This window comes from Macrotis lagotis, chromosome 5 (genome assembly GCF_037893015.1).
Source record: "Macrotis lagotis isolate mMagLag1 chromosome 5, bilby.v1.9.chrom.fasta, whole genome shotgun sequence".
Classification (NCBI taxonomy): domain Eukaryota; kingdom Metazoa; phylum Chordata; class Mammalia; order Peramelemorphia; family Peramelidae; genus Macrotis; species Macrotis lagotis.
Window position 1 is genome coordinate 167,187,020 of NC_133662.1, and position 15,887 is coordinate 167,202,906.

Below are 15,887 nucleotides of genomic sequence, written 5' to 3' on the forward strand. Positions count from 1 at the left end.
TCCTTCATCTGTTTCCTTTTGCAACATTACATAATGTTCCTTACAAGTCTGAATAATAATATCTCCTATGAAAAAAATCATTCCCTCATTTCTCAAAGACATTTAGGTTTCTTCTTTTCCATTATTGATAAATCAGATCTAGCTGATTTGGCACAAGGATCAGAAAACTGTGGGATGCTACTGGCTCCTATGTTGATTCACCTAAAGCAAGTCAAGGTTTGGAGAACATGTGTTGAAAAATCCCAGGCAACAAGCAATCACTTTGCATTCTAAAGGAGAGAGAGTTCAATGTAACCAGAGATTATACTTACCTTTCAGCCATGTCCTCTAACTGTTCAGGTGGCACAGGGACACCATTAACAGACCTGGTCCGGTGGATCTCATGGAATGCTTTTCTGTGACCATCTATGTTTTTAAGTAGATCCTGGCATGATTTTTAAAAGAAGGAGAGAAAAGAAATACTGCTCACAGGAGGCTAACTAAGAAGCATGATGCTAAGCCTGCAACGATGAGTCAATGTATTCAACAATTTGGTCCTGCTGCCACATCGGTAGGAAGCTTAATTCTGATCACAGGTTCTGGGCTGGTCCACAGACTAAGCAGTTACATGTGAGACATTTATGCAGGAGTGAAAAGGAATCATTATGGCATCTTTGAAACACACATGACATCGGCACAACAATATCATTCTGAGATTTTAAAGAAACATGAGCATGGTTTTGATTCCATGGCTGCTTAAAAAGATAATTTAAGAGATTCCACAAATAATATGCTGGTTTTCCCACAATTTTCCATTTTTGAAAAAAGTAAAACATAAATCCCAATATAACCAAGTTAACCCTTTCATGGTAACAAATTCTAATACTGATTGATCACTATCTAATGGCAATAACTGATTATCCCAGAACATATCTTGAAAAACTTGAAACTAAATTCAGCTTCTGTCTCTCAGCTTCACTTTGATGTTAGTTGATGATTTTTTCCTGGTCATCAGCCTCATACCTATATGGTTTGTTACACCTGTCTGAGATTTCTTTTTGGGGGGTGGGTGGGGGATGAGGCAATCGAGGTTGAGTGAGTTGCTCTTGGTCACACAGCTAGCAAATGTCTGAAACTAGATTTGAACTCAAAGCCTTTTGATTCCAGGGTTGGTGCTCTATTGGCTGGACCACCTAGTCTCCTTATCTGGGCTTTGTTGCCCTCTGACTCTCACTTTTGTGAGAGGGAATGAAAAGGAAAGACCAGGTAATGGGGAGGGAGTGAAAAGAATACATCTTACTCTTCATTTTTTTTGGAGATGCTACCCTAAGTCCCCTTCTGGTTCTATAGGTATTTGGTAACAACAGAGACACTCTGAACTATTAAAAAGATAAACATATGCGTATGTAATGAGGGACTAGTCAATGAAAGAGCCTAGTTCTAGAAGCACACACATGAATGTCCTCTGGACACTTGTAATGGAGTATCCAACTCCACTTCAGTGCATGTCAAGATATTTTTTATAACTATTTCCCATCTTTTAGACCAATTAATAAGTCAGAATTGATTGTGCATGGTAAAAACCCCAACAAAGCGATAACTTGGTCTCTTTTCTCCCTGGCTATGTTCCAATATGGAGGTAATGGCTACTATAAATCTCTGAGTTGGAGGCAAAGTGAGGAGCAATGGTCTCCTAATGTCAGTTGCCTAAGGCTGGTGAATTTATGACCTGGCTATTGCTTCTCTTTTATATGTCTTCTCTTGTGTTCTTAGATTACAATTCACCAAAGACTCCCATTACCTAGGGAGCTTCAAAAGGTAGGAAGTTGTACTAGAGTGTGGTGACAGAATGAGTGATCCACTTCAAAAGCAAGTTCCTAGAAGTCCAGAGGAGAAGGGAAACTTATGCTAGAATTTTCCACTAGTCAAACCCAGATTTAGTAATCCTACTTAACCCAGAATAGCATTAGAGTAATGGTGTCCAAGAAAGCCACCATTCATTACTATACCATATATGAGTGAACTCAATAGGGAGGATAGTGTGTAGAAACAATATTAAATTTTAACTTGATCTCTCAAGAACCAAGATGGTAAAGGGGAGGAGATGCCTCCAGTTTAAGGAGATATGTTTGTATTGTTCATACTTTATCTTTTCAATAATATGTCTTTGTCAAAGATAATTGATTTTAATTAGTTAAATAATAAGTGCCAATCACTGGATCAATGTTAGAAGAGAAATAATAATTGTAATTGGCAGTCAATAATGAAGAGAACCCACCAGAATGGGGACTAACACCCATGACATTAGAACTCCATTTCCCTATTACCCAGGAGGAAGATAAAATATGGTTCTGATAACTTGATTTGTTAGTAAGGGTAGGAGTTGGAATAAGAACTTCCATACCATATAGCTAACTGCTGGCAAGAGTGGTAGTCTGAATAAGTACAATCAGAACTTAGAGGTACTATAGAAATAAATTTGCCACTAAATACAGAATTTGGGAAAAAATAAAATCTAAGAAAGAGTAAAACTTAATGATCAAGCAAAAATTTCATGGTTTCCTAAACGAAATATCTCAAGTGATATAATCATATTTTTAAGATCTATCTCATTTCTTGCTTTTTCCCTCCTCCCTCCCCAAAATCAACATGGTATAACAGAAATATCATAGGAGTTGAGTGAAGACATTATATTTTTGTCCAAACCTTCCAACTAATTTGCTGTATGATCTTGGGCAAGTAATTTTCTCTCTGGGTCTCAATTTCCCCAATTATAAAATGACAGTTTTGGAGTAGAAAGTCTCTACATTCCTCTCCAATTCTAAACAATATAAAACAACTTCACATGAAAATATATCTCTCCTTATACATTCTAATTTGGCCTATTAATAGATATTTGTGAAGTTCACTTTCAGTCTTGCAAATAATTTAGACAAATCTTCCCTTACCTGGAATATTCTCCCTTCTCATTTCCACCTTTAAGATTCCTAATTCCCCTCAAGGTTCAACTCAAGAGCCATCTCTTACAAGAAAGTTTTCATGATTCCATTATAGTTCTTCCATCTAAAATTACTACGCATCTTAATGCTATGTATTTAATTAATGTTCTCTCTCTCTCCTCATCTCTTGATAGGCCTGGATTATTTTATTCTTATTTTCATATTCCCAGCATCTAGCACAAGATCATGCAATATTAGTGGTTTAATAATTACATATTGAATTGAATGGATCAGAATTATGAGTTACCTTGAGCTGAATATAAGTTATGAAAGGCAAAGTATTAGACTTGCTACAGTTCCTGGTGCATAGTAGTTGCTTAATTAATACTTCTTCCTTCCTACAGTGTTAACAAGGAATATCCCTAATACATGATGCAGTAGAACAAATCCAAACAATCCTTATTATGTATTTCCAATAATCTAGCCACCCCAACCTCCTAAAATATTAAAAGGGAAAGTTAAAAATTTGCTACCAATGATTTTACCTTTATATGAATTGAGACATTCAGCAAATACAATTGTGAATGAATATGGATGAAAAAATATATTCTTGCAAGAAAGTGACTGATGGTTAAATAACCAAACTAAGGTCTTCTCTTTTTTCATTTTCAGAAGTTTTCTGCTTGTCAAATTTTTACAAGATCCTTAAGAAGAACTTTTTTTTTGGTAGTTAAAGTATACACTAAGGAGTTTAATGCAGTTATATAATGTCCTAATATATTTTTTATATACCATGCTCTAAAGATTCCAGAGATGTTTTGCTTCTATTAATCTGAAAAAATTTATAATAATGACAATAATTTTGGAAAAGGTGGAATCTTTGAAGAGTGAGTAAAATTTAAAAGATAAACTTATCAGCATTTCTAAGTGAATTTCCTAGCAAAATGTTATGGGTATTTCTTTTTTCCCAAAGGAATAATTTTGCTAACACAGTTAAAGTTTGATTCAAAGTGAGCATGTTAGATCTTCTTACAGGAGCTTCATTTTAGAAACTGGGAAAATGAAAACTTGTAAGAGAAAAATGCACATAAACCAAATGTAAATCAATTTAAATTTTAAAAAAAGATGACAAATATTATTATAAAATAATCAAGCTAATCAATCAAAAATCATTTATTAATCATCTAACACATGATAAGCATTGTGTCAGGGGATGAAGATAACAAGAAAATAAATTAAACAATCTGTGCCCTCAGGAGTTTAAATTCTGTTCTTGCTTACAAATCATGATTTGTAAGTGTCATGTTCTACATTTTAAATATATCTCATTTTATAAGAAAATTATTTATTTTGACATTCATTTTTTAGAATTTTAGGTTCTGAATTCTTTCCCCTTTCCATTCTTTCCCATCCATTGTGAAGGCAAGAAATATTTCATCAACCATACATGTGAAATCATGGCATATTTCCATGCTACCAAAAAAGAATCAAAGAAAGGGAAAAATTATGCCTCAATCTGGATTCAGATTCCATTAGTTCTTTCTCTGGAGGTGGATAACATTTTTTATCCTAAGTCCTTTAGAATTGTCTTCAATTATTTTATTACTAAGAATATCTGTCATTCACAATTGCTCATCATAATTATTCTTAGGCAAAAATGTTCCCTTCATTCTGTTCACTTCACTTTGCATCAGTTCATATAAGTATTTCCATGGTTTTTTTCTGCTTGTCCTTTCTTATAACACAAAAGTATTCCATCACAATAATATACCACAACTGGTTCAGAGATTCCTCAACTGTTGTGCATCTCATTAATTATCAATTCATTGCCATAAAAAAAGAGTTGTATAAATATTTATGTACATATAGATCCCTTTCCTTTTTCTTTGATTGAAACTTGTACATTTTCTCGCCAGTTTTCTACTTTCCTTCTAATCTTGGCTGCATTGGTTTTGTTTGTGCAAAAATCTTAAATTTAATGGGATAAAAATTAAGGGATGGTGAATAGGGTGCTGGAACTAAAGTTAGGAAGATTCATCTTCCTAAGCTCAAATCTGTCTTGAGGTACTTCAGTCACTTTAACTCTGTTTATTTCAGTTTACTCATCTATAAAATGAGCTGGAGTAAAAATGGCAAGCTACTCTAGATTCTTTGCCAGGAAAATTATAAATGGGATCATGAAGAGTCAGATAGAGCTGAAAAAAATGAGTGAATAATGAAAACTATATATTTTACATTCCATGATTCTCTTTGTCTCTTGTTTATAAATTCTTCTTTTAACCATAAATATGACAGGAAAAGTATTCCATGCTCCCATAATGTGCTTATGATATAATTCTTTAAATATAAAACATGCACCCATTTTGATCTTTTCTTGGTGTATGATGTGAGATATTTCAACCATACTACTTTCCAGTTTTCCCAACAATGTTTGTCAGTTAGTGAATTCTTATCTTCAAAGCATGGAATTTTGTGTTTACCAAAAACTTGATTACTAAGGTCATTTGCTATTGTATATTGTATACCTAATCTATTCCACTGATACCAGTCTATTTCATAGACAACGCTAGATTATTTGAGTGATTACCACTTTGCAATACAGTTTGAAATCTTGTGTGTTAGAACACCTTCCTTCACATTTTTATTGATTTGCTTGATATTCTTTATCTTTTTTCTTCCAGATTAATTTTGTTGTTTTTTTCCTAGCTCAAAAATAAATTTTGGTAATTTGATTGGCAAGACATTGAACAAATGAATTAATTTAGGTGGAATTGTAATTTTTATTATGTTGTTGGTCATACTTGTGAGTAATTAATATTTTTTACTTTATTTATAGGAAAAGAGTTTTGCAATTGTGCTCACATTATTCCTGGGTTGTCTTGGCAGGTAAACTTACAAATATTTAATCACTTCTACAGTTAATTTAAATGAGATTTTTCTATCTCTTCTTGCTGGACTTTATTGACAATATATGGAAATTCTCATGATTGATGAAGTTCTATTTTATAACCTGCCACTCTGCTGAGGTTGTTAATTATTTCAACTAGTTTTAAGCATATATTTCTTGCAAAGAGTGATAATTTTCTCTCCTCATTATCTATTCAAATTTCTTTAATTTATTTTTCTTCTCATCGCTGTAATTAAAATTTACAGCACAATATTGAATAAAACCAGCAATAATAAGGATCTTTGTTTCATTCCTGATAGCATTGGGAAGCCTCTGTCTTAATCCTATTACAAATAATGCTTGTTGATCATTTTAGATGGAAAAGAAAACATTTATTCCCATAGTGTTTTTAGTAGGAATGAATGTTACATTTTGTCAAAAAGCTTTTTCTGCATTTATTGAGATAAATATGATTTTTGCTGTTTTTGTTATGATATGGTCTATTACACTGAAAACTTTCCTAATACTGAAACTGTCCTGATCATAATGTGTGATCTTTGAAATATATTGCTATAATCTCTCTGCTAGTATTTTGTTTAAATTGTCTGCATCAAAAAATGCAATCCAGTAATTTGAAACTGGCTATATCCCAGCACAGGGGGAGAAAAAGATTCTCATAAACCTTGAGAAATGTAACTCTAACAGAGAGAATACACCTAGCCAGAAATGATGGACATTCATGACCTATCCATGAGACTACTATCTAATGGGATGTAACTGGCATTAACCCCACTTGGGAGAAAGACTCTAATAACTCTCAGGAATTTTGACTCTATTTGATACAATATACAGAACTAGAAGGGACTGACACTCAGAATTTTCTATGACTTAGATAGAATGATCCAAAAAAGACCAACACTACCTCCCTAAAAAAGGGGAACAGGAAAGAGACGGGAGGAGGGAAGGGACTAAATGGGGTAAATCTCATTACACTAAGAGGTACAAAAAACCTATGGTAATAGTGGGGAAGAAGGGAGCAGAGGAGAAACACCTGAATCATCTTCTCATCACACTTGGCTTAAAGTCAACCTACACATACTCAGTTAACTTATAAAACATCTAACCTTTCAAATATTAAAAGGGGAAAGGGGGAGGGGGGATGGAGAAAGGGAAGGAGAGTGAGGGAAATAAGGGGAAATAACAAAAGGAAAGGAAGGGGAAAGGGGAAAGAAAGGGGAGGGTGTGATATAGGAGTGCAAACACACTGAAGGGGATGAAGGGGGTGGTTTTCAGAAACAAAAGACTGGGGAATATGGATAAAAGGGGGGGGGAAGGGGAAAATACAAACAGAAGGAAGATAGCACAGAGGGCAATAAAGAATTATCAATCATAAGTCCATTAGTGGATGAACTCTCCCTTAAAACGTAAGCAAATAGCAGAGTGGATTAAAAACCAGAATCCTACAATATGCTGCTTACAAGAAACTCATTTGAAGCAGAGAGATACATATAGAGTAAAGGTAAAAGGTTGGAGCAAAATATATTTTGCTTCAGCTGAAGTAAAAAACATCAGGGGTAGCAGTCCTTATCTCAGACAAAGCAGCAGCAAAAATAGATAGCATTAAAAGAGATAAGGAAGGAAACTTTATCCTCCTAAAATGGTACCATAGACAATAAAGTCATTTCAATATTGAATATATATGCACCCAGTGGGACAGCACCCAAATTCTTAGAGGAGAAGCTGAAAGAACTACAGGAAGACATAGACAGAAAAATTCTACTAGTGGGAGACCTAAGGCTCCCACTATCAGATCTAGATAAATCGAATCATAAAACAAACAAGAAAGAAATTAGGGAGGTAAATAGATTGTTAGAAAAATTAGATATGGTAGACTTATGGAGGAAACTGAATGGGGTTAGAAAGGAATATACCTTTTTCTCTGCAGTACATGGAACTTATACAAAAATTGACCATGTACTAGGACATAAAAATCTAATGATCAACTGCAGAAAGGCAGAAATAGTGAATACATCTTTCTCAGATCACAATGCAATAAAAGTCATATGCGATACTGGGCCAAGGAGATATAGACCCAGAACAAATTGGAAACTGAATAACCTCATCTTAAAAAATGAGTGGACCAAAAAACAAATTATAGAAAGAATTAACCATTTTATCCTAGATAATGATAATAATGAAACAACATACCAAAACCGATGGGATTCATTCAAAGCAACTCTCAGGGGATATATTATAGCTCTAAATGCTCATATGAATAAATTGGAGAAAGAGGAAATCAATGAACTAAACATGCAACTAAAAAAATTAGAGAAAGAACAAATCAAAAGTCCCCAATTAAATACCAAATTAGAAATTCTAAAAATTAAAGGAGAAATTAATAAAATTGAAAGCAAAAATACTATTGAATTAATAAATAAAACCAAAAGTTGGTATTATGAAAAAACCAATAAAATTGATAAACCTCTGGTCAATTTGATTAAAAAAAGAAGAAAACCAAATTGCTAGTATTATGAATGAAAAAGGTGAACTCACCACCAATGAGGAGGAAATTAAAGTAATAATTCGAAATTATTTTGTCCAACTCTATGCCAATAAATTTGATAATCTAAGTGAAATGGATGAATATTTACAAAAATATAAGTTGCCCAGGTTAAATGAAGAAGAGATTAAATACCTAAACAATCCTATCTCAGAAAAAGAAATTCAACAAGCCATTACTGAACTCCCTAAAAAAAATCTCCAGGGCCTGATGGGTTCACAAGTGAATTCTAGCAAACATTTAAGGAACAATTGGTTCCAATCCTATATAAACTCTTTGGAAAAATAGGGAAAGATGGAACTCTGCCTAATTCTTTCTATGAAACCAATATGGTACTTTTACCTAAACCAGGAAGAGTTAAAACAGAGAAAGAAAATTATAGACCTATTTCCCTGATGAGTATAGATGCAAAAATCTTAAATAAAATCTTAGCAAAACGATTACAACAAGTCATCACTAGGATAATACATTATGATCAAGTAGGATTTGTTCCAGGAATTCAGGGTTGGTTCAATATCAGGAAAACTGTTAGTATACTCAATTATATCAACAACAAACCTATCAGAAATCATATGATCATATCAATAGATGCTTAAAAAGCTTTTGACAAAATACAGCATCCATTTCTATTAAAAACACTAGAGAGTGTAGGAATAAATGGACTGTTCCTTAAAATAATTAGCAGTATCTATCTGAAACCATCAACAAGCATTATATTCAATGGGGAGAGGCTAGAGGCATTCCCAATAAGATCAGGGGTGAAACAAGGGTGCCCATTATCACCACTACTATTCAATATTGTATTAGACATGTTAGCATCAGCAATTAGAGAAGAAAAAGAAATGAAAGGAATTAGAATTGGGAAGGAAGAGACAAAACTCTCACTCTTTGCAGATGACATGATGGTCTACCTAGAGAATCCCAAGAAATCATCTAAAAATCTACTGGAAACAATCAGCAATTTTAGCAAAGTTGTAGGTTATAAAATAAACCCTCATAAATCCTCAACTTTTCTATATATGTCTAGCAAGAAACAGCAGGAAGATCTAGAAAGAGAAATCCCATTCAAAGTAACCTCAGACAATATAATATATTTGGGAGTCTATTTGCCAAGACAGACTCAGAATCTTTTTTGAAAACAATTATAAAACACTTCTCACACTAATTAAATTAGATTTAAATAACTGGGCAAATATCAACTGCTCATGGATAGGTAGAGTTAATATAATAAAAATGACAATTCTACCAAAACTAAACTATCTGTTTAGTGCCCTACCAATCAAAATTCCAAAAAATTACTTTAATGAGTTAGAAAAAATTGTAAGTAAATTCATATGGAGAAATAAAAAGTCAAAAATTGCCAGGAGCTTAATGAAAAAAAGTACAAAAGAAGGTGGCTTAGCCCTACCCGATCTAAAATTATATTATAAAGCATCAGTCATCAATACTGTTTGGTATTGGCTAAGAAATAGAGTCGTGGACCAGTGGAATAGACTAGGTGTAAAAGCAGGAGATGATTATAGTAATCTGCTCTTTGATAAAGCCAAAGAGTCCGGCCATTGGGATAAAAACTCCCTCTTTGATAAAAATTGCTGGGATAATTGGAAATTAGTATGGAAGAAACTTAGATTAGACCAACACCTCACACCCTTTACCAAGATAAGATCCAAATGGTTACAGGACATAGATATAAAAAACAATACTATAAGCAAATTAGAAGATCAAGGACTGGTCTACCTGTCAGATCTATGGAAAGGGGAACAGTTTATGACTAAGGAAGAATTGGAGAACATCACCAAAAACCAATTAGATGATTTCGATTACATTAAATTAAAAAGCTTTTGCACAGATAAAACAAATGTAACCAAGATCAAAAGAAATGTAGTAAATTGGGAAACAATCTTTACAACTAAGGATTCTGACAAAGGACTCATTTCTAAAATATACAGAGAACTGAGTCATATTTTTAAAACAAAAAGCCATTCCCCAATTGACAAATGGTCAAAGGATATGCAAAGGCAATTTATAGATGAGGAGATCAAAGTAATCCATAGCCATATGAAAAAATGCTCTAAATCATTAATTATTAGAGAAATGCAAATTAAAGCTTCTTTGAGGTACCAGCTCACACCTCTCTGATTGGCCAGTATGATCAGGAAGGATAATGATCGTTGTTGGAAGGGATGTGGGAAATCTGGGACACTATTACACTGTTGGTGGAGCTGTGAACTCATCCAACCCTTCTGGAGAGCTATTTGGAACTATGCCCAAAGGGCAAGAAAAATATGCTTACCCTTTGACCCAGCAATACCATTAGTGGGTCTATACCCTGAATAGATGAGGAAAAAGGGTAAAAACATTACTTGTACAAAAATATTTATAGCAACCCTGTTTGTTGTGGCAAAGAATTGGAAATGCAGTAAATGTCCTTCAATTGGGGAATGGCTTAGCAAACTGTGGTATATTTATGTCATGGAACACTATTGTTCTGTTAGAAACCAGGAGGGATGGGATTTCAGGGAAACCTGGAGGGATTTGCATGAACTGGTGCTGAGTGAGATGAGCAGAACCAGAAAAACAGTGTACACCCTAACAGCAACATGGTAGTGATGTTCAAGCTTGAAGGACTTGCTCATTCCATCAGTGCAACAATCGGAAATAATTTTGGGCTGTCTGCAAAGGAGAGTACCATCTGTGTCCAGATAAGGAGCTGTGGAGTTTGAACAAAGTGCAAGGATTATTCCCTTTAATTTAGAAAAAAAAACTAGATAGCTTATTGTCTGATCTTGTTACATCTTAGACTTCTCTTCTCTTTAAGGATATGATTTCTCTCTCTCATCACACCCAATTTGGATCAAGGTACAACATGGAAACAAAGTAAAGACTGACAGAGGGATTTCTGTGGGGGGGAGGGGGAGGTAAGCAAGATTGGGGGAAAATTCTAAAACTCAAATAATATCTTTAATAAAAATAAATTAAAAAAAATAAATTGTCTGCATCAATATGTAATAGGGAAATGATTTCAGAAAAACCTGGGAAGATAATAATAATTGATACAAAGACAAGTGAGCAGAATCAGGACAACCTTGTATATGGCAATAGCAATTAGGACAGTGATTAGTAACTCTAATCAATTTAATGATCCAAGACAATTCTGAAAGACTTATGATGAAAACTATATATTTCCAGAGAAAGACATGATGGAGTCAGAATACAGAATTAAACATACTTTTTCTCTTTCTTTTTTTTTTCTTGCAATATGTTACTGTATTAGTAACATATTTTGCCTGATTTCACATATATATAATCAATATCACATTTATTTCGCTCACAATGTGTGGGGAGGAATGTGAAGGGAATGGAAGAGAATTTGATATTCAAATTTTAAAAATGTATGTTAAAATAAATAAATAAACAATTAAATAAATAATTAAAACCTTTAAAATATTTTATAATAATATAAGAAAATATTTTGTAAAAAGGATGGGGAGCCTGCCTCTGGGAAAAGAAACAAAACAAAGCATGATGATCTTTAACAGAAACTGATTGGAGAGATTTCGATCATGTGCAGACATTCTATAACTGGCTCTTATCTGCTAGTTATATGATAAAGAAAATATGATTAGTTGCATCACCAAAATGGATGAATTCAAAACTCATTATTTCTCTTAGCATAGGTTTCTTCAAGACTTGCTGGCATTGGAAATAAGCCCTTGTAGCCTTCAAAAAAATTATAAAGTTGAAATATCAATTTGTCCAAGAATAAAATCCATGGATTTGGCAGTCATCAAGAAATGGAGGAAGAATTGGGGCGGCTAGGTGGTGTAGTGGATAAAGCACCGGTCTTGGAGTCAGGAGTATCTGGGCTCAAATCCGGTCTCAGACACTTAATAATTCCCTAGCTGTGTGGCCTTGGGCAAGCCACTTAACCCCATTTGCCTTGCAAAAACCTAAAAAAAAAGAAATGGAGGAAGAATATGCCAAGTGGAAGATGGAATGCAAGACTCATTCATTTGACATAAGATACAACAAATATGGGGAGAACATTCTGTGGAAATGAATTTAAATGTGAGCCTGCCTTCCTAGGGACTTAACCAGAGACTGTGTTCCCAATTACTATAATCCTGTAGTATCTTCAAATTAAATATCCCTTTGCAGAAGTTAATTAAAATCAACAATTAACTAGACCTGATAGAATTATTGTCAGAAAACAGTGGGAAGAAGATAATTGTCCTAGGAAGCCCAAGGTAATATTTTGTAGAAAGACACTCACAGTTCTCACAGTTCTTGAAGGGTACCCCAGAAGCATGAGAAACAGTTATAACCAGCCCTATTCTGGAAGAGTGAGACTGGAACATTTACTAAACAAGTCAAATCGTTTTTAAAATAACAATTACAGTAATATCTTGTATTCTCTAATTATCGTAGATTATGAAGCTATTGTCTGATAAAAGACTGCTATTCACCTTCATTAAATTTACCCCTGATACAGTTAAAATTAATTCTCACAAAGATATTGCAGTTGTGAAAAAGCAAAAATAATTTTTTGCAAGGTGGTTTGAGTTAAGTGACTTGCTCAGGATCACACTGTTATCAACTTGATTGGGGAAGAGAAGGATAGTTATAGCATATATGAATTTTTTCCCCATTTCTTGATAACTGTCATCTGTTTTATATAACTTAAAAATTCAATACTTTTAAAATTGTGTCAAAAAAACTTTTTCAGATTTTTTTCTGTGAGTTCTTTTTTTTTTTTTTAAATTTTTGGGTTTCTTTTTGCAAGACAATGGGGTTAAGTAACTTGCCCAAGGTCACACAACTAGATAATTATTGTGTCTGAGGTAAAATTTGAACTCAGGTCCTCCTGACTCCAGGGCTAATACTCTAGCTTCTGCATCACCTAGCTGCCCCTTCTGGGAGTTCTTGTACCCATAATCTTCTCTTCCCATCTCTGCTTTCTTTAGTGAAATTTCCACTTTCTTAAATGACACATCAGAGATATAAGATTCTAAATTTGAAGTTCCACTATAATCAATTATTAAAATATCCTGTTATGAAAATTTGCTAGAATCTATTTTTATCTCATTCTTTTTACATATATATTGGATGATTTAGTTGAATCTTAGAATAAGCTTTCTGAATACACATTGTTTACCTGCCATCATTCTTCATTGCTTGGTGGCAATGTACTCTTCTAATTATATGATTAATAATTTCACATCAATTTTTACTCTAAACCAGTTCTGTATTTAATTACTATTTGCCTCTATTATGTTAAGAACCCCTTGAGGGAGGGTCTTTCTTTTGTCTCCTTTGGTATTTCCAAAGCGTAGCAAAGTGCAAGGCTTTTCATCGTTTGATAGAATTTCATGCCATAGTCTTCAAGAATGACATATCATCTCCATAATATACAAAATCAAATTGAGACTTCTATGTATGTAAAGGAAATGACTTCAATATAAAGCATAAATACAGGATAAATAGTTATCATTTCATAGAATCAGAGAATTCAAAGCTATTATCTTATCTTCAAAGTCATATTGCCCAGTTTTCTCATTTTATAGATGAGGAAACTACTCCTCAGCAAAGTGATTCATTGGTCAATGAACAAATAAATTAAATGGACAAAATTCAAGACTCAGCATCTACAGCAAAGGGACTTCATATTGAATAGGTGTATTCTTAGTATCATTTTCTTCATCTTCCCTTTATTTCATTGAGTATATCAGACTTGCTAGAGAAATAATAGAGTCAAAAAAGGTCTTGGCTTTTAATGTTAAGTGTTTAATTTAAGCATTTTAAAATCAAAGAGGAATCTGTTAAATAACTTCAAACCATCACACAAAATAATCTAGCCATTAGAAAAGTGGAAAATTAACATTTAGCCAAGAGGATGAATAAATCACTTAAATGGGCAAATTAAGATGTTGCAAAATAATGACAAAATAAGAACTGTAACCAAGACTATTCCTATAATCATTCAAATTAATTCTGAAATAATTTATCAAATAATTTTAGAATGAATTTAAATGAAAATTGCTACCCAAATGAATAAATGGTCAAATATGTGAATAGACAGTTTTCAAATGAAGAAACTAAAGCTATATATAATTATATGAAAAATGCTCCAAATTATTATTGATTAGAGAGAAATGCAAATTAACGTATCACCTCACCCCTATCAGATTGGTTAAGATGACAAAAAGGGAAAATGATCAGTGTTGGAGAGGTTGTGGGAGGATTGCTGGTGGAATTGTAAACAGAGCCAACCATTTTAGAGAGCAATATGGAACTATGGCCAAAGAGCAACAACACTGTTCACACACTTGAGCCAGCAATTCCAATTCTAGGTCTATCTATATTCAGAAGAAATCATAAAAAATGAGGAAAGTTTCACAGGTTCCAAAATATTCATAGTAGCTCTTTATATAGTGGCAAAAATTGGAAATTGAGGGGATGCCCATCAACTGGGGAATGGCTAAACAAAAAACCATAAATAGACGCTAGAGAAGCATGGAATGGCTTACAGGATCTGATGCTGAGCCAAGGGAGCAGAACTAAGAGAACAATGTACACATTAACCAGAGTATTATGAGATGATCAACCCTGATGGATGCAGCTGTTCTCAGTAGTTCAGATAACTAGGACAACCCTATTAGATTGCCTATGGACAATGCTGTCCCATCCAGAGGAAGAAAAACAAAACAAAACAAAACAAAATCCTCCAGAATCTGGTGAACACTACATTCATTCACTTTAAAAAAAATCTTATATATTTCTTTCCCCTAATCCTAATTTCTCATACTGAAAATGACTAATTTATAAAATGTTTAGCACAAATAAGTATGTACAATATTAATATATATATATATACATATATATTTTTATATATATATATGGGTGGCTAGGTGGATAGAACACTGGCCCTGGAGTCAGGAGTACCTGAGTTCAAATTCAGACTCAGACACTTAATAATTACCTATCTGTGTGGCCTTGGGCAAGCCACTTAACCCCATTTGCCTTGCAAAAAAACCCCATAAAAAATTACATATATATATATATATATATATATATATATATATATATATATATATATATATATATACAGGCATAAGGATGAATGTTGAAAAACTTACATAATATGTATTTGGAAAAATAAAATATTAGTAAAAAATGATAATTGGAATTAAGAAGAGAGAGGCATTTAAAATCTTCAATACTGCAAGAATCTGTGAACATGTGAGTAATGGAAATCTCCCACCATTAAAGATCATAATTTTTTAAAGTATTAATTGCTTATAAAAGCATAGACTTTAAGGGTTGAAGGAAGCACAGCATAAATCTAGGGTCACTTCTCCCTGAAAAGAATCCTCTCTCCACTATTCTCCAAAAGTGATACTTACCTTTTCTTGAAAATCTTGAGTAAGAGGAGTCATCTATTTTAGAGTCAGTCCATTTCAAAGCTACAATTGTTTTATATAAACCACTCAAACATATATGCACGTTTATTCATTTTTTGTTA

General features: G+C 33.3%; 1 protein-coding gene across 1 annotated transcript in view; it reads right to left on the reverse strand.

The window, feature by feature from the left end:
* The window catches only part of SYNE1 (spectrin repeat containing nuclear envelope protein 1), a 598,518-nt gene that overhangs the window by 391,131 nt on the left and 191,500 nt on the right, over positions 1–15,887 (reverse strand). Inside the window, exon 13 of the mRNA XM_074187858.1 lies at positions 312–424. Within this exon, the coding sequence (XP_074043959.1) occupies positions 312–424 (113 nt within the window). The remainder of the gene's footprint in view (positions 1–311; positions 425–15,887) is intronic.